Source organism: Poecilia reticulata, linkage group LG6, assembly GCF_000633615.1.
Source record: "Poecilia reticulata strain Guanapo linkage group LG6, Guppy_female_1.0+MT, whole genome shotgun sequence".
NCBI lineage: Eukaryota > Metazoa > Chordata > Actinopteri > Cyprinodontiformes > Poeciliidae > Poecilia > Poecilia reticulata.
Genome location: NC_024336.1, coordinates 24,755,983 through 24,782,055, shown reverse-complemented (window position 1 = coordinate 24,782,055; position 26,073 = coordinate 24,755,983). Strand labels below are relative to the sequence as shown.

At 39.8% G+C, this 26,073-nt stretch overlaps 3 protein-coding genes across 7 annotated transcripts in view; 2 read left to right on the top strand and 1 right to left on the bottom strand.

Annotated features, from left to right (window-relative positions):
- Window positions 1-1,108: 1,108 nt before the first annotated feature.
- On the top strand, window positions 1,109-22,306 carry LOC103466585 (proprotein convertase subtilisin/kexin type 5). Its single transcript, XM_008412263.2, has 16 exons — window positions 1,109-1,411; window positions 3,799-4,002; window positions 4,075-4,143; window positions 4,293-4,332; window positions 7,849-7,994; window positions 9,331-9,525; window positions 13,445-13,531; window positions 13,624-13,822; window positions 13,905-14,128; window positions 14,211-14,453; window positions 15,190-15,435; window positions 18,982-19,177; window positions 19,537-19,742; window positions 19,915-20,015; window positions 21,060-21,231; window positions 21,366-22,306. Exons 1-16 carry the CDS (start codon window positions 1,222-1,224, stop codon window positions 21,728-21,730), a joined length of 2,883 nt encoding a protein of 960 aa, XP_008410485.1. The 5' UTR covers window positions 1,109-1,221; the 3' UTR covers window positions 21,731-22,306.
- A 100-nt stretch (window positions 22,307-22,406) lies between these two features.
- gcnt3 (glucosaminyl (N-acetyl) transferase 3, mucin type) lies at window positions 22,407-24,414 on the top strand. Its single transcript, XM_008412264.2, has one exon. The coding sequence runs from the start codon at window positions 22,799-22,801 to the stop codon at window positions 24,095-24,097; it is 1,299 nt and encodes a 432-aa protein (XP_008410486.1). The 5' UTR covers window positions 22,407-22,798; the 3' UTR covers window positions 24,098-24,414.
- Window positions 24,415-25,055: 641 nt separating this feature from the next.
- bnip2 (BCL2 interacting protein 2) overlaps window positions 25,056-26,073 on the bottom strand; it is a 14,333-nt gene continuing 13,315 nt past the window's right edge. For all 5 annotated transcript variants that reach the window (XM_017305060.1, XM_017305059.1, XM_017305062.1 and 2 more), the window contains one exon: window positions 25,056-25,643. Coding sequence is in view for 3 of the 5 variants with exons in the window: in XM_017305059.1 (XP_017160548.1) it covers window positions 25,586-25,643 (58 nt within the window). In the remaining 2 variants the exon portion in view is untranslated. The remainder of the gene's footprint in view (window positions 25,644-26,073) is intronic.

The window sequence follows — 26,073 nt, the reverse complement described above, 5'->3', positions numbered from 1 at the left end:
ACCTGAACATTTATTCTTGAACTCCTTAAGATAGATTTCATCTTTGTATCTGATTACCTATTAATTATTACTTTAGTTTGGTTGCTCAGTTAAAAAGTTGATTCTCCTAGTTACTAGATGCAAAATAGCCTTTCAATATACAACTGAAAGACTGAATATCCAGTCTTTCAGCTGTATATTGGAAAGTATTTCAAAATATCTTTCAATATTCTAAATATTTGCAGAAGAAGATATTAGTACATTCATCTAGTTTGTTTGGATACAATTTAGACTCCCATACAAAGGTAATTTCCTCTTCAGATCTATGATGAATTTGAGACTGCTAATATTTTTTTATGAAATAAGACTGATCTAAGTTTTAAAACTGCTGCTTCCAGTAAATTTAATATTCAGAAATATATCAAACCTATCCACGTCACAACAGTTTATTAACGAGGTCTTTTAGCCTACTTTGTGTCTGTAAGGGCTGGTAAGGCAGGTGTAGCTGTGGTTAATCACAGTCAATGCCTTATTTACAAGTGGGGGAATTGTGTGTGTGTGTGTGTGTGTGTGTGTGTGTGTGTGTGTGTGTGTGTGTGTGTGTGTGTGTGTGTGTGTGTGTGTGTGTGTGTGTGTGTGTGNGTGTGTGTGTGTGTGTGTGTGTGTGTGTGTGTGTGTGTGTGTGTGTGTGTGTGTGTGTGTGTGTGTGTGTGTGTGGTGTTTGGAGGAGGGGTAGGATGATAGACTACTTTTTCACAGGGAAAGATTGTTTTGAATAGCTTTTCCTCCTCAACTGAAATACTTAAATGAACTAACTGCTTGCAAACTGATTGCTGTATTAACTCAGATGATATTTTTATGATGTAAAATATGACATTATTGACGTCACATTAAGTGCATGTTACTGAAACTCTGCAATTTAAGACTCGTGTTTCTAAAACAAGTGCTTTGCTCTAAAATTGACGTTCTCTCGGGATCATTTATGAAATGCTCACTACGGTCACTTCTCATTCTCCTGATGCGTCACTTATCAACTGGTCCAGCAAGTTATTTCTGTGTAGCCGCACACACACACGCACGCACGCACACACACACACACACACACACGCACGCACGCACGCACACACGCACGCACACACCCATCAGACAGCCAGCGCACCTGCAGCGCGGACATTGCGTCTCTCTCAGACCTCCCTCTTCGCCGCTTTCCCCCACTTTCACTCGTAGTACTCGAGCACAGCCATGAGCTCCATCTCCGCGCTCATCTTCCTCTTCCTCTTCTTCTTTTTGTGCGTTGGATTTATTGGATGTAAACCCTCGTCGTCTTGTCCGAGCGGCCAGTTTCTGCTTAAAAACCAGTGCGTCCTGTGTCATCCCACCTGCTCCGAGTGCGACGGACACGAGCTGTTTGACTGCACTACCTGTGGAGTTTGTGAGTGAGCGATTTTTTCTTAAATTACCCGAACGTAAAGCGTTAAATTGATAGCTTTGTCAAATGAAAGATGAGGGTTAAACTTGTTAAGTTCCCCCAGAGCCACTTTTCTATGGGTCACCTTTACCCTATATAAAGATCTCATTATTTAAACTCGCAATATATCAAGAAATGTAGACTTTCCAATGCATTTTCCTCTAGTTTTTGTTCATTGTTGTGTCTTTTGTCCTCTAAATGCCACCCAAGTTCAACAATCCTAGTTCTTTTTCTTTCTTTCTTTTTTTTTCAAAGGGGCACTATTTAATAGTTAACAAAGCTGAGTGCTTTAAAGTCCTTTGTGTTGGAGAAGGAACATGGTCTATCCTTCCCTCTTGTTAAACATTCAAAGAAAAACCATAAAAGTTGCTGATGTTTCTACCCGAGGGGCAAAAAAAATGTAGGTGCAATCATTTCACTGTCTACTTTTCAGAGTGTAATTTGATCATCTCATAATGGAACCTTTGTTAATTAAAGGGGGAAATATACACTGTTGTGGCTGTCTATTAAAAACATGTCTTTAATGAGGAAAACAGTGAGGATGAAAAAAAAAAAACAATTATGGCTGACACAGGTGCTGCCACAGGCCCAATGTAGTGTGAAAAAGTTAGCATTAAACACATCAGGACCTCTCTTGATAAATATATTTCTGAAGAAGCTACAGATGTGAAATTCAGTCCAGATGTCAGTCACACGACCCACAAGTAATTTTCACAGGAAATAACTACTGAACAAAAATGTAAATTGAAATTATTCAGTGCTTCACGAGAAAACCATTTTTTTTTTGATACCTCCTGCCTTAGCCGAGTAGTCTGTCGGATGCATTGTGCAGGCGCGATTTTCATCAGCTCCTGCTCAGAAACTGTTAAAATCTATAAGGACGGCCTTTTCCATGCACATCGACGTTCAGTTCTTCCCATAGAATTTTATGTTCAGAGGCTGAAGGGGTCAATGATTGGAGTGTTATTTTCTTTTCAGTTTTATTGGCTCTGTGTTTGGAATCATTGGCTTGTTAAAGAAATCCTATCAAGACAATAAACTGTTCCATCCCTTTATTAAATTACTTAAGTCTACCAGTACTACGTAGATAAATAGCTCCAAGCTATGATGGTCCCGCCTCCAGATTTCTCTGCTTGTACGGGGGTTTAAGGGTGATGTGGGGTGCCATTGTTCCTGGTTGACATCTAATGACATACTTTGGCTCAGATTCTGCCAGCATTTCACTGTTTATCCAAGTTGTCTGCAGCAAATTTCAAACAGGCTTTAAGGGACCTTTTCTTTGCTCAATGGCCGGGGCAGTTGAAGGCATTACTTATTGCTTTCATGATCAAACAGTGCCAGCTAATTTCAGATCTTCCTGAAGCTCTTTGCATTGCCTTTGGGTGTTGGTTGATTCTGCAGTCTAACATCTTCTAAAAAAACACACTTGGTCATGAGTGGTTTAAAAGGAAACCATTTATTTCCACTTCATTGATTAGGTTCTCTTCTCAATAGAGCATCCATACATTTGGGAACACAACATGTTTATAACAATACATCTACTATGTTTTGCAACAATGAGGTTGAGAAGGACTAAAAAGAGCTCTTTGGTTTTACCCATCATGCCATGCACTTGTGACGTAAAGAGGAGACTTCTCATAGTCGGTCATGATTAAAGCAGCTAATGTAAATTTGCACTGATAAGAAGTTGGGTTTACTGTCAGATCTTAGCTTTTTATTGGTGTTCCATTTCTTTTCATCACATGTTCAATACTTATTCCTTTTACCTGTCCATTCTACAACACAAAACTTGATTTATTGGACATTTTTTGTTTTGGTTCCGATCTCTGTGTATACTATTTGGAGTGCTGCCATCTGTTGCAAATTTTATGTCAATAGGACCGTAAAAAATATATTGACTGAAGTAAAATTATTAGTGTGTAAAAATACTTATTTTCCCCACTGTAACAATAACAAGCCTCCGGACGAGGTTCTGAGCCTGATTATTCTCATTTGAAGCATCACCAATCAGTCTCTCTGCAGCGATCTGTTAGATGTGGTCAATACGTTTGCGATGCAGTCATTGCCTGCCGCTGTTATCCCATTTTATTACTCATCTGATTGATTCCCTGAACGTCCTGGTTCTTAATCATTCGAACTGATTCGCTTGGTGAGCCTTTCCATCTGTTTCGGTGACAAATACTGAACATCTCTGCAGCAGCTGTACTGTGTCGTCTTTCTTTCATACCTTGAATTGCATTTATGCCCTCATTTATCGTCAGAAACATGATGATTTATGCATATTTGATAGCAATAATAACACAATATCGGCTTCAAGGCTGTAGGCTGAGCGTCTTCCTCTTCATCCACAGATGAAGACGGACAGGAGCGTTTCCTGCACCAAGGTCGCTGTCGGACGCACTGCCCCAGGGGATTTTACCCTGACAGGGGTCACTATGTCTGCCTGCCCTGCATAGCCAATTGTGAACTCTGCACAGATGGCAATTTGTGCGCCAAATGCCGGGAACACTACAAACTTCAGAATGGGGTCTGCCAACCAGCGCTGTGTGGCACAGGTAAAAAGGTGAAGCGGAGTCAGTGTGCCTTGATAGAAAGACCTTTATTGTTGCTGGTTTTGTGTGTTTCAGGACAGATGCTGGACCCCGATACAGGAGAGTGCATCAAATGTGCAATGGCCTGCAAAACGTGTTCTACAGGTAAACAGACTTTTATTGTTTGAGCCCAATTCTCTTACCCCTCATTTAAAAAGCATTCTTGCACAAGGGGTGATGATTTTGGTGGAAAGTGCCATTTGCCTCTTCTCCTGAATTCTAATTAATCCCCTTTTCTCCTTTGTACTGAGAAGACCCTGAGATTTGCAGCAGCTGCGTTCAAGGTTACTTTCTGTGAGTCTTTTATCTTCCTTCATCGTTTTCATTCAATAAGTAGAATTTTCATCGCTCGCATGTTTGCTGTTAAAAAAGCCAGACATAGGGGGTGTGATTATAACCTGTAACAGAAATGCTGCACCAGTTTATACCCAGAGTTTTTCTTTTAATCATGAAGAAAGAACTATTGCAGTTCTCAAACTCTTTTGTCTTGTGCACTGTGTCTTGTAAAAGTAATCACCTTCCTTGATCTTTAAAAAAAGAATTATGTGACAACTGCAGACGTTAATGCATGTAGAATGCAAAAATGTTTAGACTACAAAAGGCTGTCACACAAAATCCTAATATAATTCATTAAATTTGTTGAATTGAGTGGAGCATGAATATTTTTGCAATGCACTGTGTTTTGCTCTAAGGTGTTTAACTTAGGGCTGCATGCTGGTTGCTTTGGAACAAAAATGTCCTGGATTTGAATCCTTGTCTGAGGTATTTGCATGGTGTCCACATACATAGGTTCTCTGTCAGTACTCTTCCTCCAACTGTCAAAAACTATGCATGGCAACTTAATTGCTCTCACTGAATTCCTCCTAGGAGGGAGTGAGTGTGTGCATCTGTGATTGTTTGTCCTGTGTGTCTCCGTGTTGCTTTGTGTTGGACTAGTGACATGTCTAGAGCTCACCCCAATAGTGACCACTGAAGACAGGCAGGATCACCAGGGGGCAGTCAGTGGGTGAGAGGCTGGGGACATTCTGGGCAGGTGGCCAGTCTTTCTCAGTGCAACCAGCGCTGGAAAACAATCATGCATGCACACAAATACATCTAGCGGTAGCTTACAGTGGACAGTTGTCCTAATTAGTGTGTTTTTCCACAATTGAAAGAAGCTGAAGTAACCAGAGAGAACCTATGCATGCATGAGGAGAATGTGCAAACTCGTAAACTCCACTGAGCAGCTAACTGAGCAGACTGGATTCAAACCCAGCAACTTCTTCTTACCCTTAAATCTTACTGTTTTTGTTAAAAAAAAAATTAATAAAAAAATCTTATCCTTTGTAAATGGTAACATTCCATACCATTTTACAAACACTTCAGTTGAGTTGCCTTCTTTGTATCACAGGAACATTTTGCCTGGATTTCAGTTTACAGCAACTTATCACTTAGACCCAATGAGAAAAACTGGTTTAAGAGCTTGAACAGAACGCCAATTGTGTCCTTCTCCCTCGAGTTTAGGCCTCCTGGTATGATGTGAGTCAGGTTACCTTCCATTTTCAGTCACAAGCTGTTACCTGAAACTCAGTTTGAGCTTAGAAGAGACCTAACAGACCATGTTATGAAGAAGAGGAGTAGAACACAGAGAAACAAATGCATGAATACCAGACTTTACCAACTTCCTCTGTGAATGACGGGAGATTATGTCTTAAGCGAAACTCTCCACTTACCTCCTTTCAGAGGTTCGCAGGGATACTCAGTCTTCTTCAGTGCATGTAGCTGAGTCAGACTAATGACTTTAAAAAATGTAAAATGACAGACCGTCTCAGCAATTCCTGTAGCCACAGTTATTATTGCATCTACCACGAGTAGCACAAACCAATAAAAAAACCCAATAAACTATGAGTCAATCATAAAGTGAAAGAGCCACCTCTCTGGGATAGACTGTAACAGTTCCCGGTGCTTTAAGAGCTGGCGATATTTGAGTTTCTGCAGCAAAGTAAAAATGTTAAAGGTTTTGAAGATGGACAATTTTGGTGTAACTATGAATCCCTGGGGCCTGTGTCACTGTTGAATAAAACACTTGCTGTTGGACAAAATCTCAGCGTGATGGATGCTTGGTATTTGTTGGCATTTATCTTTCTCCCTAAGGCGCCAACAAAGTGCAGCTAAACTGGAGAGTTGCTGTGCTCCTTTCGGAATATAGCTTAAACCACTCATTTTGGGGAATTTTATTTAAAAAAATATGCACAGGCTAAAATCTAGTTTCGCCATTTAGCAACAAAATCATGTGGTAAAAGACCTAAATGAAAGTTGCAAGGGATTGCTAATGTGCTCTCCTGGAATGCATAGGCTAATATTTGCAGAGAGGGTTTCTTAAACATCCCACAGATTCTCAAGCAGAGCATCATCTCCTAGCTTTGAGACAGACCATTGGTCTCCATCTGCAGCTATTGTGAGTGAACTGATGGATGTGGTGTGGCGTCTCCAGCTGTTCTTCCTCAAACAGCTACCACATCTTATCACCGAACCCACAGCAACGCAGTTGGAAGTGCAGCTTGGACTGTCAGTGGTCATATTCTGTCGTGGAGGAACTTGTCAAAACAGGCAGCTAGAGGGGGTTCTATTACAAAAGCTGGGGAGTAATTATTCCCCAGCTCATATGTAGCTTTTTAGGCATGGGCTGCATATGAGTTAATTAGTTTTACTTAACATAGAAGAGCAACACTTATTCTGATCCTTCCACGTACTCAAAATAAATAAATAAATAAATATAAAAAGTATGATACTTTCTTGTCTTGTGTATTTTTATAGATGAACACACTGTAAACTTATAATTTTTCTGACATTTTGAATTGTATTACCTAACCCTATCTCAATAAAACAAATGGGTGTTGCTCCTTTAATTTGCGAAACAAGACTACCAATGTTTTTTTTGTGTCTGGAAATAATTTCCAAGCCATCACATTTGTAATTTTTTGTAAGCAAGGCCAAAGTGTAACAGCTTTTGTTCTGCCAGAGCCAGACTTGTGACTGTGTAGTGACAGATGGGGGAGGGGTGTTCTGACTTACTCTCTACTTCATAGCCGAAGAAAACATAAGGCACTCCCCTAAGTTCAATGACATCCCAGCAAAAGGACTTCAGACTATTGGATCGACTTGATTTACATTTTTAAACCAGCCCATGCTTAGCAGTAGCCAGTTTTAAATTATTTGCAAATATTTCTAAGTTTCATTTAAATTTGCTTAAAAATTGCAAATTTACGTTGTAATTTTTAAGCTTAAAATTGCAACGTAATAAACAAGAGATTAAAGCTCTGAGAGAACAGAATGAGAAACCATTTTTACTTTCTGTTAAAGAAAAAAAATGCTCCTCTTTCTAAGCTGTCATACTATTGTTTGAGTGAATAAAGCTTTTGAAGGAGCAGAGCATTGAAGTCAACAATGCAGCTGCAGGTGTGCCATGAACTGACACAGGGCATGTTCAGGTCCCTGGTTTCCAATTCATCTAGTCTCAAATTTGAGTGTGCAGTATCCGCTTGCAACAGCAGTCACCTTCAACACTTTGAAAACAGCAGCTGTTTTCCATGGCCTGCTTTTTTTCCTGCACTTTCACCAATGCAAAAAAAAAAAAAAAAAAAAGAGGAAGAAGAAACTTCATCTTGTTTAAAAAGCATGGCAGCTAAAAGTCAAACGGTCATTAACCAATTACGAATACCTGCAGCGAGACAATTAATTTTCGAATTATTATGGATTTTTAATCTATTGGATGCAAATGAATATTGAGAATGGCATTTGGGTGGTATTTGAGTGAACTATTCCTTACAGTTTCAGACAGAAATGCCGCAGACACTGCCCTCAGAGCAGCTACGAGGACCACGTGGGTGGAGTCTGTCTGTCCTGTCCAGCGCCATGTGAGGACTGCAGCACCAACACCCGCTGTCTCGCCTGCCAGCCGGGTTACTTCCTGAACGGTACAACTGCACACACACACACATATATATATATATATATATATATATATATATATATATATATATGTATTTCCTTCACTCCTTTATTTGGAAAAAGAATGAAAGTGAAGTGCAAGTGACAGATCCTGACAGTTCTTAATATTGAAAAAAAGCTTGGTTTAGTTTGTGTCTCTGAGCATTTATCTTTATTATAAACAAATAATGGCACTCCTGAGTCTTCATTTGGTTTGCAAATCAGGTGAGTGTCAGCAAATCTGGGGGAAAAAAGATATGCAAATGTATGGTTTATGCAAAGAATGAATTAGCATTGCGCTGTTCTCTATCAGCAATAAGCTTCGAGACTGATTGCAGAAAGAACGAGGAGAAAAAAAAGGTTTAATATTAATAAAGATGAGCAAGTGTTCTGTCATTTTGTTCAGTTGTCCAACTGGGTGTCCTTTGGAATATATAATTTGTAATATATAATTTTGTTATGTGTAACCACAAGGTTCAGCCTTAAGATGGCTGTTGTGGTTGTATGTCTGGTGAAATTTGGAGAAAAAGCAACTCTGAAGAAGCAAATAAGAAAATTAAATTGTTGCAAATTTCTTTTTTTTTAAGAGGAACTACAATACTGTGAAAAACTAGTGACACTCTTACAGATTTCTTTTTTGCTTAGTATCACAGCTAAATGTTTTAGATCAGTGAGAACCACAGCTCCCTCAGGGACCACCAGAGGGAACCAGAGGGGCCTCAGAAAGCTGGAGCAAAGATGAGGGAAAAAAAGAAAAGGAATCTTATGATATTTTAAATCATACATTTTAATCTGTTATTAAACCATAATATGTTATCTGTTTTTTAAATCATTATTAAATAAATAATTTATTGAAATGTTTTTTTTTTTGTCATGCTCATCTGTCTGGTTGGATGCCAGTCAAATTTATCCACAAGATAGCATAGCAAGCACATACTGAAAAAATGTTTCTGACAAGAAAAAAACTGAAGGAACAGCCCTGCTGGGAAGGACACTGCTGTTTTTATTGTTTAGGTTGATTTAGACATTTTTTATTTCTTAATAATTCAAAACTACTTTCATTACTTACTGTGTTTGTTTTTGTCTGAAAAAAACAAAACAGAAATTGCTTAGTGACGTCTAAATAAGGGAGAAAAAAGTCACAAACAGAAAAACTCCAAAGGTAGCAAATACTTGCTCAAATTTGTACATGACTGACTTTATTTATATTTAAGCAGTTGAGTTTCAAAGTATTCATATATCGTATCATAGGTACTATTTATCTTTAGTTAGCTTAGGAACTTTATTATTGCAATAAAGTCACTTTATTCTTTGCTGTTTCAGGAGAGGAGTGCATAAAACAGTGTCCATCGCAGACCTTCAGTGACTCCAGTGGGTGGCGCTGTCAGCTTTGCCACAGCTCGTGCCAGACCTGTCATGGGCCTCATTCCACAGACTGTGACCTCTGTCTGAGTGGGAATCAGCCTCTGCACGGACAGTGTCCCCAGGTTAACTGCCCACTTGGCCAGTATTTTGATGGTAAGTAGAAAAAACTTAATTTAATTTGGCTAATGATGAAAGTAAGCTGACTTGCTGAAGGAAAAAAAAAAAAAAGGCTTGAGTCCAGATTTGATGATGAGGTTTGTTAAGTAGCATTAGAAGGATGCAGTAATCAAGGAGCTTCACCATCACATTCTGCTCATTGCTGCTAAAAATAAATCAGGACCATCCGTGTTGTAAATCAGAAGAGTTTGTGAAACAAAGAGAGAACACAAGGTCAACAGTTTATCAGTTTTAGCTCTGACCTTGTACCAACCAGTGTGTCCTATTGGTACGTTTCTTTATGTTGACGATTGCAAAAGAGTTTCATTAATCATCAATAAATAGCCTTTGACATAACTAATAACAAATATCGAACACAGCCAAATCTTGACTTTCAAAGGAAATCGGCGTGTGTAGAACATGATTAATTAAATTACTGACCGGTGCATGCGCTTAATTTCTAATTGAAATGTCTTTTCATGTACCGTTTGTACTCCTTTCTATTTTCATTTAATGTGTTGGTAAACAATTCCTAATCTTTAGCCATTTTAAATTAAGAGGTACAAATGTCCAGCTGGAGTGTTCAGTATTTTGACATATTCTACCAGCATTCTATTTTCTGAATAAAGTCAGAGAAGTGTCCCCGCCTAGGCCTCTGGCTGGAAGATACGGCACAGCTGATGGAAGAGGGCCCACGTTGGGCTGGGCAACACACAGGATATCTAAAGGTCTGCTCGTGTTTCACTGACATCTCAGATACATCCAGTCAGATTGGATGAAGAATGTCTGTGAATAACAATTTTCACGTCTTGCCACAAACTTCGAAGTGGTTTCCTGGAAGGTGAACACTGCTGTAGTTTCAAGTGTTATGCAGCCTTCCCAGATTTTCCTCTCTCGGCTAGGAAACGAGGGAAAGCCAAAACACAAGATAACCCTTCAGGCCAACAATAAAAATACAAGTGTCTATTGCGTTCGTAAACATCAATATATTATACATGTTACAGCCAGAACATTGCATCAGTTTAGAAATGTATTGCACAGTTCTTTTAGCTAACTGTCTAAATTATTGCGCACTCATTGTAACCTGCATTTGTCATTTGTTGGATGGGAACCAACACCGTAAATGACATTTTAATCTACAGTGGATCTTTATTCTTGTCTATATTGAATAACAGCAAGTGTTTGACATTTTAGAACTGGGTAACTTTATATGCTGGCGATCTGTACGGGATTCTCAGTAATAAAGTGAGGCAGAGCGAGCAAAGTAACAGAACAGCCTGTTAGCACATCAGCACAAAACCGAACGTAGATCACAAAGATAACATCTTATATTCTTGATTGATTTGTGAGTAAAAACAAATTTCTTTGTCCTTCGGTTGGCATTAAAGTTCATACTGAGATTAAACTCCATAAAGGTAAACTCTGTTTCCAAATTAGAGGACTTCTGCAGCCACTTCATCATCGAAATGGTAGCCAGTCTTTTCCGATTTTTATTTCTTACAATTTACTGCACAATTGCATGCTACTTTTATGTTTGTCCATCATATAAAATATCAGAAACAAAAACGCATCGAAGCTTGTGGTTAAAATGTAGCTAAATATGAAAACTTTGAGAAGAATTTGTAATTTAACAAGAAGCTCTAAATGTGCTGCTGCTTAAAATGTTGTTCGATTCAAATGTTAGCACAGACAGTTTAGTCTTTGTTCAGTCAGTTCAGATGACTCTGCCTCTCATGGTTTTGCAGCCCTTTTACTGCCAGCAGGACATCATGTGCCTTTTCATCAGGAATGGGTTCTGTGCGCATTATAAAAGCCTGATTAGTCCCGAGCTACAGTGATAATTGCTTTTCTGCAAAGGTTCTTGTGAAACTCCGCTGGCTACCTGTCAGGCCGAGGCCCTTCATCACCAATTAGACACCTCCGGAAAGTCTGCTCCAGATCTTTCCACTGTGCTTTTATTACTCTGAATCCTGTGGAAATTTTTCTCCTGTCTTTCCCAAAATCTTTGCTTTCAATACAAATGGAAGACTTTTCAAAAGGTCTCCAAACGGTGTGTGCCATCATAAATATGTTCATTGACTCTGTCTGGGTGAAACTGCACTCCAATTAAGTTGTAAAACCATCTCCTGTCTGTTTTGTAAGCAAAATACGGAATTTGACTTAACTTTAACTAATGGACCTTACCAAGCTCCGCCCAGAAACGCCCCTCGAGAGTCCCACATGACTTCATGTCTCACATTAACATCTTAGCTCCAATGTCTAAACATGGCAGTTTTCCGTTCTTTGCAGAGTATTTCTGAGTCGATTAGTTTAGCATTTCTGCCGGATTTTCACAAAATATCAGCCATGACAATGGACAAGGGAACCAACAAGTTCATGTCATCTTTTTTGGGCGACATCAAGGTGTTTGAGCCACGCAATGCCTCCAACATTGTGCGCGTCACAGCTAAATGCTACCGGTCATGAGGAAAACAGCAGATCCTCACACCCTCAGCATAAATAKAGCTKTGGACAAGATCACTGATGCMTATTGTTCTTGCAAGGCTGGGTAAGTCGGGCATTCATGGTTTTGAGGGTTTGAATGTGCCTAGGACTTATACACGGTACTCGGTGCTAGCGTGGCTAACACAATTACAGTTTAGTAAAAGCTAGCGTGGCTAACACGATTACAGTTTAGTAAAAGCTAGCATGGCTAACACGATTACAGTTTAGTAAAAGCTAGCGTGGCTAACACAATTACAGTTTAGTAAAAGCTAGCGTGGCTAACACGATTACAGTTTAGTAAAAAGCCTTTTCAGGTGAAATAAAATCTTTAATGTATGTCAGATACGGTACACATTGCATATTGATCTGTTCAGCTAACGTAAGACTGTGTAACAGACAGGCTTCAGGATGTAGAAGTTGTATCGGTACTGTCATTATGCTGTACTTGGCTAAAAGGTTTTCATAATGGATGTGTTAATTATTGACTTTATTTTTTTCATTCACTAAGCACAAAGAAAGCAAAGCAATAATACTTGCACCAGCACACACTCCTTTGTTCTTATTGATCCTACGACGGTTGAGCTGCAAATGCGGTCGTGCACAAGCTTTGATCCAAGCAAGGCTTTCCGTTTCAGATTTTGGAAATTTGAATTTTAGTTCCACAAACACGATCAGGATACCTGACATCGCCTGTACAGATACCCCACTGACAGTGGAGAACCAATTCTTTTTGAGTCCCGACGCAAAAACTTTCTGTCGGTCTGGTAGTCCACACTGTATACTGCTCAAAAAAATAAAGGGAACACTTAAGTGTTCACTTAAGTGTTTAAGTGTTCCCTTTATTTTCTTGAGCAGTGTATATTAACATGAGTTTGTGAGACGGTAACCCACATGATAGCTGCGCTGTGACGTAAAATGGGCATTAACCAATGAAATGCGGCCCCTGTGGTAAGGTCCATTGTTGTTCAAGTATTATTGCATTTTTTCTCCTTATTTTATATCCTAGAAAATCTGTACGTCATAATATAATTTGATGCTTTTTTTTTATTGATATATTTATATATAAAATACAGAGAACAAGGGGGAAAATTAATGCACCATAACACACAAGTATATCTATGCAAATGCCATACAAATGTTACAAGTAAAATAACAAAATACAAACATACATAGAGAGAGAAACAAAAGCATGTAAGAGCCAGAGGTACCACTGTGAGATGTCATGTGTTTCAGGAAAAGGTTTCCTGCAATTATTCATAAATTTGATGCAATTCTTATTCTTCAGCAGATCATTTGTTGCAGGTTTCATGCACTTTGTCATCAGTTGTGCTCGGAAAACACCCTCCGTTTTAGCAGGCTTTGCTGCCCTCTACTGGTCGTAAAAACTCAAACGTTTGGCACTTTTTTTTTTCACAAGATGTTTAATTTTCAGGAAAATTTGGCGGCTGCCACTCGTGCGACCCATCCTGTAAGACCTGCTTCGGCCCACAGGCGCTGGATTGTTCCTCCTGTTTCCAAGGTGCGGATATTGACTGCAGGTTGGGACATGATTGGAATACTGCAAACGTGCACATTTTTACACTTCATGTTTACGTTTGTGTAATTTCTCAGGGTATTTCTTGGACCTGGAGAGTTCTTGTGTAGAACAGTGCCCGTCGGGCTCTTATGCGAACCCTGCCACCCGGCTGTGCGAAGACTGCTCACCAAACTGCGAGGACTGCGTGGACACCAGTGATAATTGCATCAGCTGCCCAAAAGGCAGCAACACATTCTTCCTGCACCAAGGCCGGTGTTGGTCAAATTGCCCAGAGTAAGCAGTACGGTGAATAGTACAGATGAGCTGTTGTTTCCTCTACATGTGCTGTCAAATGTCTACCTTTCTTTACATTCAGGGGTTTGTTTGAAACTCCGGACGGTTCATGTGAGGCCTGTGATAGCTCCTGCCTGACTTGCGATGAGAAAAAGTCTCAGTGTCTCTCCTGCCCTGATGGCCACTACTTGGAGAGCGGCACGTGCAGACTGAACTGTTCACTGCGGGCGTACCCAGCAGACGACGGCACCTGCAGACGCTGTCCTCCCCACTGTGATGTCTGCTCCGATGACAGAACCTGTTTCAGTGATTTATCCGATCTGCTCTAGGTTATTGCCAAAGCGTAAACTTGTGCAGTTCTGATTTTCACCTCGTCTCCGTCTCACAGAATGCACGTTCCTCTACTTGATGCTAAACGGTGTGTGCAAGGCCAGCTGTCCCATGGGTTATTACGAGGACATGGAAGAGGGCCTATGCACTCAGTGCCACCCTACCTGTGGCAGCTGTTCTGGACCGCTGTCGGACGACTGTGAGACCTGCTCAACCTTCAGTCCAAAGCTCTATAAAGGTTCATGTCTCAAAGACTGCCCTGAGGGTACCTACTATGAGACATCAGCTGTGGAGTGCCAGGGTGAGCTTCCAAACTCAGTTTCATGATCTAGTGTTAGTGGTTCAAACTAAAATGTGATTGAGAATCTAAAGCAAGACATGAAAATTGATTTTCTCTTTCAGTCTCCATCCCATCTGACTGACTAGAGCTAATTTGCAAAACAGAACGGGCAACATTTGGTGGAGACAAACTTGAAAAACTATCACTGCAGAGAAAGGTGGTTGATAAATTATCCAGGGGATAAAACAAATGCAATACTCAGTTTAAATTTGTACAAATTTAACTCTGAAAATTTTTTATTTTTTTCACTTTACACATCATGTATGACCTTTTAGAAAAGGTACTATATATGACAACGTTCCAATGTTATGTTGTATCATACATTACAAAATAAGAGGAGAAAGAAAAGACAGGATTACTCAGATGGACTTTTTCTATAACTTGTTTAAGCAAAAAAAAAACTTTTTATCCAGTCCATAATTCCTAGCATGTTCTTTTTGACTAAACATTTTTTTCCCTAATCAAAACCTACATTTATTTGGAAGCTTGAAATACCAAAAGTAACTGTAATACCAATAAGAAATAGATTTGCTTGTAAAACTTTGTCTACCTGTCATTTAAGTGTGTGCAGCTTATAGAAGGTCATATAACAATAAGCTCTTACAGTTAAGCCACAAAGGTCTTCACTTCCTCTTTCTTATGTAAAAGCAGTGACGATATTTCACCAGTGCACACTAACTCGGTTGCGTATCTGCAGAGTGCCACCAGACGTGTATGAGCTGCAGTGGTCCAGACCCAAACCAGTGCACCCAGTGCGAGAGGGGACTGGTGCTGGATCCCGGCACCTTACTGTGTGGCGTCACAGGAGACGAGACGTGCCCGACGAGAACGTACCTCCACGACGACCAGTTCACTTGCATGGGCTGCCACAAGCACTGTTACTCCTGCCAGGGCCCCGGCAGTGATGAATGTCTGACCTGTGCCGTCCCCAGATACCTTCATAGTGAGTGTTTTCCACCAATGCTGAGATTCTCAAAGGAATGAGATATGTATGCAACACAAGTAACCAAGAAGTAACTGATTACTTCACGTCAGTTGAGGTTATTACATGTAGATACACTGAGATAAACATTGTTGCAATAGTCCAGATGGTAATCTAATGGGTTTGTAATGGGTCTGATTAATTTTGAATTATGGTACTTGGGGTAATGGTGGTAACGGTGGTAGGAGTTCGCCCTGCAATCAGTAGGTTGCTGGTTTGAACCCCGCTCTGTTGTTGCGTCCTTCTTCACCCACCTTGCCTTACTGGTGGTCAGAGGGCCTGGTGGCGCCGGCTGGCATGACAGATCCTTCTCAGAGTTTGCATACTAACAATAATTTCATCCACAATGTGCAGCAGTATCAGTATCTCTCCATGTTTTAAACCAAGAATGAAGTCAAACTTGAGCAAGACTTGTAAATGACTCATTATACTACTCTTTACTCGGCAATAAAGGCACTGAAAAGACATCATCTGGATGAAAATATTACATTTATACAATATTATTAAGTTTATTCAAGATAATTGTCACGTTTACACAATGTATTATAACATTTGTGCTTTAAAATTGTCTTGTTACAATGTGACGGTCTTCAAAAATTTTTATTTCTTCCATGGCAGCAATACGCTTACTTAGAAACCAGATACAAATCTTCTGCTCCAACATTGCTGCCGTCCCTGGAGGATGTCCTTTATTTAATTTTCAGTTGAAGCCTTGTGGTTTAGTTCATGAACCAACCGACTAACTACACTTGTCAAATGAACAAGTTCTTTACACAGCAAATACTGAGAAATGGCATGCTTGCTATTTTTTAAGAATTTAGCTTGTTTACATTTGATAGGTCTACAATAGCTGCAAGAGTATGTTTAATTTTTTCACACTCAGGTTCTGCATTTGGCCTAATAACAACATGCTTTTATACTGAAAGTTTTCTTCTACTTAACTTTGAAAGATGACTTGGTTTTGTTGTTTTTTTTCCATACATGATTCCTCATTATAAATTCATAACCCTGAAAAAAAAAAAAAAATCTAATTGCGTAAGACTGAAAATGAAGGATTTTGAATGCAGAAAGGTTATTCTAGGTCTGGGACAATCATGAGTAAGACTGCTGACTTGGCAGTTGTCAAGTACAGTGATTACTAAAGAAGCCCTGTGGTCACAGTGTGCTGTATCCCACAATATAAAAGAAAAATTGAGTGGAAGGACAAAGTGTGTAGACAGAAGATACACAAGCACCAGCCTTAAGAGGATTGTGCAGCAAAGTCCATTTGAGAGTTTGGGGGATATTCACGAGGTGTGGACTGGAGCTGGGGTTTGTGATTGTGATAACTTCTGTCAGACTGCTCCAGGGGCTGCTGTGGCTACTATTCTGTTTAAGATCCTTCTCAGAGTTTGCGTACTAACAATAATTTCATCCACAATGGGCATCAGTATCTCTCCATGTTTTAAACCAAGAATTAAGTAAAACTTGAGCAAGACTTGTAAATGACTCATTATACTACCCTTTACTCTGCAGTAAAAGCACTGAAAAGAAACCATCTGGATGAAAATATTACATTTATACAATATTATTATCAAGTTTATTCAAGATAATTGTCACGTTTGCACAATGTATTACAACATTTGTGCTTTAAAATTGTGTTACAATGTGACGGTCTACAAAAATGTTTTTTTTCTTCCGTGACAGCAATACGCTTACGTAGAAACCAGATGCAAATCTTCTGCTCCAACATTGCTGCCGTCCCTGGAGGATGTCCTTTATTTAATTTTCGGTTGAAGTCTTGTGGTTTAGTTCAGGAACATCTTTGTAAGCTTAAGCTGAGCTACCACGTTGTTTGTAGAGAGAAAAGGCTTCCTCCTCAAAACATTTGCAATTAATTGTGCCAAATCTTCCGAGTCTTCTGTGAGTTACTAAGTGACATTAAGCTAATTTATTCAGACTTATAGCTATATATTTATTTGCAGTTTCTCTGAGTAGTTTACTTCACTGCAGGTGGGTCATCCTCTGCTGAAGAGATTAACTCAACTGTCCAAAGTGAATCAAACCACTTAAACTGTCAACTCTTTCAGCTAACCTCAAACCAACTCAACCTACTTGTACACTTGTCAAATGAACCAGTTCTTTACACAGCAAATACTTAGAAATGACATGCTTCCTATTTCTGAAGACTTTAGCTTCTGTTTACATTTTCTAGGTCTACAATAGCTGCAACTATGTTTAATTTTTTCACACTCAGGTACTGCAGAACAAAGTTTTCTTCTACTTAACTTTGAAAGATGACTTGGTTTTGTTATGTTTTTTTTTAACCATACACAATTCCTCATTATAAATTCAGAACCCTGAAAATAAAAATAAAAATCAAATTACGTAAGACTGAAAATGAAGGATTTTGAATGCAGAAAGGTTATTCTAGGTGTGGGACTATCATGAGTAAGACTGCTGACTTGGCAGCTGTCAAGTACAGTAATTACTAAAGAAGCCCTGTGGTCACAGTGTGCTGCATCCCACAATATAAATGAAAAATTGAGTGGAAGGACAAAGTATGTAGACAGAAGATACACAAGCACCAGCCTTAAGAGGATTGTGCAGCAAAGTAGATTTGAGAGTTTGGGGGATATTCACGAGGTGTGGACTGGAGCTGGGTTTGTGATTGTGATAACCACTCAAGAGAAACATCTTACCTGGAGCGAGAAGAAAGAGGACTTGGGTGTTGCTCAGTGGAACAAAGAACCCTTTTCAGATTAAATTTCATTAGCATTGCATTTGGTCAGTGATGATTTGCGAAGCAGTCATCTGCTGGTGTTGGTCTGTCAGCATCACAGCTATCTGCCAGGAAACTTTTGAACACTTCAGATCTTCCTTTACAGAGATATCAATTAACTTCAGACTTTTACTGGCTGGTAGCCAGAATTATCAAAACTACTAGAAATAAATGCTGGAAATACACCACTCTGTGTGTAATTTAGCATGTAATATAATCATGTATTGGATTACATTACAAAAACAAATTTCTTTTGATATTCTAATTTGTTGAGGTCTTAATGGATTCTTCCTGACTGCTAACCAAAGGAAACACTGTGGAGACACGGCCCAAGAACATAATTTATGAAAGGAAAATGCCTTTCAATGAGTTTATCAGAAATGAATTTGGCTAGACCATCAGGATGAAGAAATGAGTTTGGGAGGAAATCAGGAGAGGGAAAGTTGATCTCAGATTAGTAGGAGGGCAGTGTTTTCACATTTGTGCACCACTGTGCATCTACTGTACAGTTTTATTTTTATCGACGTTTTTTTTTCTACATTTCTATCTTAGTCAAGGATAAGAACAATATATTTTTCAGTATTTTTAAAGGGTTGGAAAGACGAACAACTGATGCTGAATCCTGTTTTTAAATTACACAGTGAAGCTGAGAGCTGAGAACGGGTCAAGAGAACAGTAGCAGAGAACGTATGGAAATGATTCAAACACGTGAGCTGGTGTTCACCGTTCTTTGTTTTCTCCTCCAGACAGCAGCTGTGTGGATGAATGTCCTGCTGCTACGTACTCCACAAGGCAGGAAGCTGACGGACAGGAGCTGGGATTCTGTTTGCCCTGTGACCATGTTTGCTCCAGCTGCACTGGGGCGTCGCCTCGAGACTGCCTGGCCTGCTCTGTGGGATACCTGCGGCTCTTCCAGCTCTGCGTCCTCCACTGCCCCACCGGGTACAAAACTGAAGCTCGACCTGTTTGTTTTTTTAAATCTGCACTGACAGGCTATCATCCAAATACCGCAGCTTGTGTCTGATTTGGAAGTCAAGATTCTTAAAATGTAATTTTGTCTGAGTGGCTTGTACTTGTATAGCACTTTATCCAGTCTAGAGGACTAGAGAGCGCTTCACACGGATGGTGGTAAGCTACATGCTGGCATCCCTGGTGGACTCCTACATATTGAGCCAAATCGATACTAATCCATCTGATTCTCTGTTGCACATATCATCTGACACATATCTAATTACATTTTGATGAATAGTGGGTTTTTTTGTTTTTTTTTAATTATTCATTTATCATATGTGTTTCTTCAGGTATTACAAACAGGGCTCTCGCTGCCAAAAATGTGACGGGTCCTGTGAGCTGTGCACAGGGCCGGGGCCGGAGTCCTGCCGGGCCTGTCTCCCTCCTCTCCTGGAGCTGCAAGGCACCAAGCTGTGCGTGAAACGCTGCCCGCACCGCTTCTATCAGGTCAATGACCTCTGCAAACAGTGCCATACCAGCTGTCAGACTTGCACAGGTACAGACATCTCCAGCTGTAGCATTTATTTGTTTTTTGTTTCCGTTCGAGTGAACAATAGGCCGTATTGTCGAATCGAGTTTGTCTTTATAATATGTCAATGTTTGCAAGTACATTTCCCCCATTTGCATAAGATTTTCAGATTAGTTATACGGTGTACACATGATTTCAGACTCCTCGCCTCAAGGCTGCCTGACGTGTGACTGGGGTAGCACTCTGAAGGACGGTGTCTGTTACCCACGCTGTGAAGAGGGGCAGTACTTTTCAGAAATGGTGAGCTCACCTTTACAATGGTCAGAAGTGCTCTGTAAGGCTGCTTAATATTACATTTCTTCCTGAACAGGAAAAGCTGTCTTGTTCAAATTTTGTTTGGTGGGAGAGGAAAAATTACAAGCATGAATCTGTAGGATTAAAAAAAAAAAAAAACATTACTGTAAAGTAAATCTACAGTTTCTTGCAAAAGTATTATCAGCTTACAACCACGGTCTTCATTTTATTTTATTGACATTTAATGTGATAAACCAAGACAAAGTAGTGAATAATTATGAAAGGAAATAACACATTGTTTTACTTTTTTTTTGTATGTAGTTAAATGTTAATATAAATACAGATATTCTGAAGATCAAGGAACAACAGAGTTTGGTTATGAAAAATAATCTTGAGTTCTGAAAATTACCAAAGAAGCAGCCGAGATCCGCAGCTGAAGCAGACTCTGCTGACAGCTTAACTTTTAGTCGTGCCTTCTATAAATCTGTTCTTAATGGAAAAATATGAAGCACTAAGTTATTATTGAAGAAAAGAAGTTATAAGGTGTGTAAGTTATACATGTCATGTGGATGAAGGTGCTCTTACGTGACGAGACCAACAAGTATTTCTGGCCTACATAGGAGATGCTTTGTGTGTCCGAAACGTAAACCATCCCCTGAGCTAAAATGTCGCGGTGGCAGCATCATGCAGTGGGGATGCTTCTCTTCTTCATGGCTTTTTGGGACAGGGAAGCTGGTCAGAGTTGATGAGATAGATGGCGCTCTAATGCACACGGCATTCCTGGAGGAAATTATTTAAGAAACTGTAAGCACTTATGACTGGGGAAAGACTTTCCTTTTCCAGCGGGATCAAAATCTAAAACATAAAAAGTTAAACTGGAAGAGTTTTGATCAAACCCCAAAAGGCTTTTGGCGTTATATGACAAAATATGGAAATGTTTAAGGAGAATGAAAGAAGTGACTAGTAGTTATTTGAGCCACTCTGCTCTCCTATCAGTGTGTTGCTCTGTGTATCATGTGCTGTGCAATGACGTGTGCTGCTGTTTGGTAGGAAACCTGTGAGCTTTGTGACGGCTCCTGCAGGCACTGCGTCGGCCCCAGACCTGACCAGTGTCTGACCTGTCACGCAGACTTCGCCCTCCACGCTGTAGAGAACCGTTGCTCCCGCTGCTGTCAGGCTGCAGGGAATCACACCAACTGCTGTGTTTGTGACACTCGCTCAGGTAAACATGCCAGCCACCCACCCAAAGCATTTCAGGATTGAAATGCTTTGGGTGATAACAGTATTAGTGTTATCTAATACTGTTAGTAGATAACACTAACAGTATTAGTGTTATCTTTTTTTTCTCTTCCCTAGCTCTTTGTGTGGAGGCTCCTCTGTCCAGGCCTGGAGATCACAAGGAGTTGGACGCAAATATGTCCTCGCGGGCTTTGAAGCACACCACAGCTGCTCTGCCCGTTGCCCTGCTGCTGGCAGCCGGTCTGGCCCTGGCGGTCTTCGCCTTGGTCAAGGCGCACGCCAGGAGAAGGCTTTGCTGGAGCCAAAGCTACGAGAGACTGAGTGGGAGCGGCAGCATTAACATGCCGCACGGCGTACCCGAGCCTGACAGCGGCGACGAGGTAGATGTGGTTTACACCAGCCGAGGCGGATCAGTTTATAGACGCTACAGCTTCATCCTTGAGCAGGACGCAGACCAAGATGGCATCGGAAAACAGTCTTAGATRCATCCATGCCAAGGCGTACGGTCGCTGACTGATTGTAACTGTAAAGTTTGGTTTTAAAGAGTAGTTTAGTTTATGTTTAGAAAGACATGGAGATGTAATTACAGATGTTTACATGTAATCATAGTGTTAATTTGAGGCTTTTGATGATTATTTGAACATGATTTTTGTTTAAAGTTGAAATAATTTTTAAAACAAGAGCTGCATGCACAAGTTTGAATTTGTGGTGGAATTTCTCTACTCCGCAGAGTATCAAACCTAATCTCTTACACTCCCACAAATATTTACATATACTGTCAAGATGCATGTTGTAGTCTGTGCCAGAAGCTTGGTAATGGTGTAAAAAGGGTTTTGTAAAAGTGGAACCTGCTGAGGCTCGCTTAAAGAAAATTTAGTGTGTGTAAAGCATGCAAATGTTTCTGCACTGTGTACATGAGGCAAAAATCCCAAATAAATCCAAACTTGTACATCCAATTTTTTATTTTTTTCAAAAATTACTAAAATTTTATGTTGTAGATTAATTCCACTCTGGAAAAGCAATTGTTTAAGTGCAACATTAAAATGAATTAAACATTTTGTCCTTGAAGATTGCATGTAGAAATCTCACCAGAACTGTAGCGATTCTATTCTTTTTCTTTGTTTTAGTTGTGAGATCCTACAAAGTGCCTGTATCTATATAATGCACACTGTTAGTAAGACATGTGAGCAGTGACTGAAAAACTACCTTCATATTTGTGTAAATGTATTTTTTTTTCTTTTTATAATTAACATTAAAAAAAGGAGTACCTGGGAAACTGAATGTTCCATAATAAATTTGCATGATTTAGCTACAAGTGTTCCGACACTCCTTGGACAACTACACAAAAGACACATTAACTTCTTTAGAAATTCTACATTCACCTAAGCAATGTGATAATATTTAATCATCGACAAGGATGCAGCGTTAGTCAGTCCGCCCTCTTATCGGACACACCTCCACAAAGGGATGATAAAGTACCACAGAATCTCCTTCAAATTGGAAACTGCATTGATGAGAGATCACCTGCCCTGTCGCCTGTGAGCAAAGAGATGACTTACACAAAGCTCCAGAAAAGGTGGATTTCTTTGTGGACCACCTTTCTCAGCCTGACTTGTTTGTTCCTTTCCTTTGTTTTTTGGGAAACCACCATTAATAGAAGTTCGCCCTCTCAATTTCATATCCCGGAGCAGTTTTCCGTTGACCTACCTGCCTGTTTAGCCATCATCACTGGAGACGTAGAGGGCACCAAGGCTGAAGTAGAAGAGCTTCTAGCGTCCAGGACTAAGAAAACAACTCTTTCTGAGGATTTCTACATTAATGCAACAAAGGATTGTGCAGCTTATATTGAGAACAGAGGCTTCGTTACAGTGCCTTTAAGTGAGGAGGAGCTAAATTTTCCCATTGCATACTCCATGGTGATCCACAAGAAGATAGAGATGTTTGAACGACTCCTACGATCTATTTATGCTCCACAGAACATCTACTGCATCCATATTGACCAGAAGTCTTCCCTGTCTTTTCACAGGGCTGTGAAGGAAATAGTTTCCTGCTTTCCCAATGTTTTTGTAGCCAGTAAATTAGAAAGTGTTGTGTATGCTTCATGGTCCAGAGTACAGGCTGATCTGAACTGCATGAAAGATCTGCTGCACTCTGAAGTTCAGTGGAAATACCTTCTGAATACCTGTGGGACAGACTTTCCCATCAAAACCAACAGGGAGATGGTGATGGCTCTGAAAGTCCTCAATGGGAGGAACAGCATGGAAACTGAAGTCACCAGTGTCTCCAAGAAAGGTCGCTGGCAGTACCACCACAATGTCGCCAACGGCGTCATCAGAACAGACATGAGAAAAAGCCCGCCGCCCATCAGCAGCCCAATGTTCTCAGGAAGCGCAGCCTACTTTGTGGTCTCTAGGGCCTTTGTGAAATACTTGATGCAGAACGGAGAGGTTCAGAAATTCATGGAGTGGGAAAAAGACACATACAGTCCAGACGAACACATGTGGGCCACCCTGCAGAGGATGTCCTCGGTTCCTGGATCAATGCCCCCAAACAGCAAATATGACACGTCGGACATGATGGCTCTTGCCCGAGCTGTCAAGTGGTCTTATTTAACAGGAGACGTGAAAAAAGGAGCTCCGTACTATCCATGTATGGGGACCTACAGGAGAGCCGTGTGTGTGTACGGCGCCGGCGACCTCCTGTGGCTCCTGAGACAGCAGCACCTCTTTGCAAATAAGTTTGACCCAGAAGTCGATGACATTTCCATCAGGTGTTTGGAGTCAGTTCTGCGCTTCAAAGCTTTGGGTCATGACCCCCTGGGTTCTCTGCAATATCAAAACCTCTTGTAGAATCCAAAATGTATATAGTTCTCTTTTCACATGGAGCAGGTGAAGTTTGAGAAGCTTCGTACTTTAATTGCAATAGAACATCTGACAGGGCGATGACCCCCCCCCGAGTAAACGTACAAGGTCGGCATCAGTGAAATGTCAAAAATAAGAAGTGTTTTTTTTTTTAATACTGGCTGTTAAAATAACATTTTCTTGCAGTTGTAATGTTATCTGTAATGTGTTTGATGTGCAAATTTGTCTTTTTTGTAGGCAAATAAAATGCATTTGCTTCCTGCTGCTAGCTTACTAGCAGTGCACAGGTGTACATATTTATTTTAATTGTGTCAGAATGGTATTCAGTTTCTTATGCAATGTTCTAAATCTTTGATTTCAATAAAATCTGTACATTTTGTGGATTTAATTTGTGGTAATATCTACAAGAATCTCCAAAGTGGTAAACATTTTTGGAATTCCACAACTGTGTATGAATATAGTTTTTAACTTTTTTTCTTCTAATAGATTGAAGTCCTACATGAATTATAAAATCACCTTTAACAGTTTGTAAAGCTGATTTAATAAGCTGACATTTGGTCACTCTAGCATGCAAGCTGGACACAAGTTGGTAACCTCACCATTGTCATCTTACTTTATATATTAATCATAATTGGGGCTTGGACAGCATGTTAGTAAATTAAAATCTGTTTTTAGGAAAAACCCTATTATAAACTTTATGAGCTAAAAGTGCATAATGTACAATTTACACAGTCTGATTGCTTCTTGACCACGTCGAGAAGAAACTGGTTAACAGAATAAGCATTAAACAAAAGAGTGTACATACAGTATGTAAGACACAACTGAATAAAATGCAACACCTTTTATGACAAATGTACTTCTCAATTTTCCACAAACCCTGTATACATGGATATTTAATCTAATTTGCTTCAGGCTCTCTTTCAAACAAACAGAAGGCACATCCCAGTGAAGGCCAACAAAATAAAGCTTTATTTTCCCCAGGTGAAATTTTAACAGAACATCAGCAATGAACAGTGGAAAAAGGTGCTGCCAACACTTTACATAAAATGAAACTCTGTGTTTGACACCTATAAATTGCAGTTTAAAAATCAGTTCATAAAAATATATTAAATTTCTCTCCTTTAACACCTTGAATATAAATATATATTTCAATGTAACAAAGCAGAACATGCAGCAACCACTTGTAATAAAGTGTTAAATAGTGAGGATTTAACTAAAACCGAAAACAGGCGTGACTTAACATAGGGGACTAAAAGGCAAATTACAATATTTCGAACAGCAAATGTGGGCAAAGTTATAAGGGTTAGGTTGTTTGATAAGAAAAAAAAAATACAGCAAAATGTCTGAAAATGTAACAGCATAGACTAAAAAATGCTCTCTAGGTGCAGAAAAAAAAAATGTCTGTAAATTTGAGCATAACATGAAGACAGGAGTTGGAGAGATTGAAACTCCTCCTCATGTGGCGCTGTGAAGTGGTCACTCAGGAACAGCAGCAGCAGCCATCTCCACCTTCCCGGATATTTCCTGGTCAACTCTGCAGAAACATTCAGAAGTCAGAAGACAGCTATGAGTCTGGGGAGATATCAATGCAATCAATCAGGATCAGCTTACAACAATGGCTTCTAAAAATAGAACTTTTTGGGAATCACACCCTGAAATGTGTTCAGACTGGGATGAATGTAAGAAAAATAAAAATCCTGTCTAAATTCTCAACAAAACCAGTAGGAAAATTCTTCACCCCCCCCAAAAAAAATAAGCCAGAGTCCATTGAGATCTCCGTTTTAAAATTCAATAATTTGTCCATATGCAGCTTGTTACAAGGTGGTGGTTCAAGCCAGATTGGACTTTCAAAAACACATTTTAGGCCATTGCTGGTCAATTGATTTTTTTTTTTGGCTTGACCTAAAGATGCACATTTAGAAAATGTTCAAATCATACCTCTTTTTACATATCTTTCCCCAAAA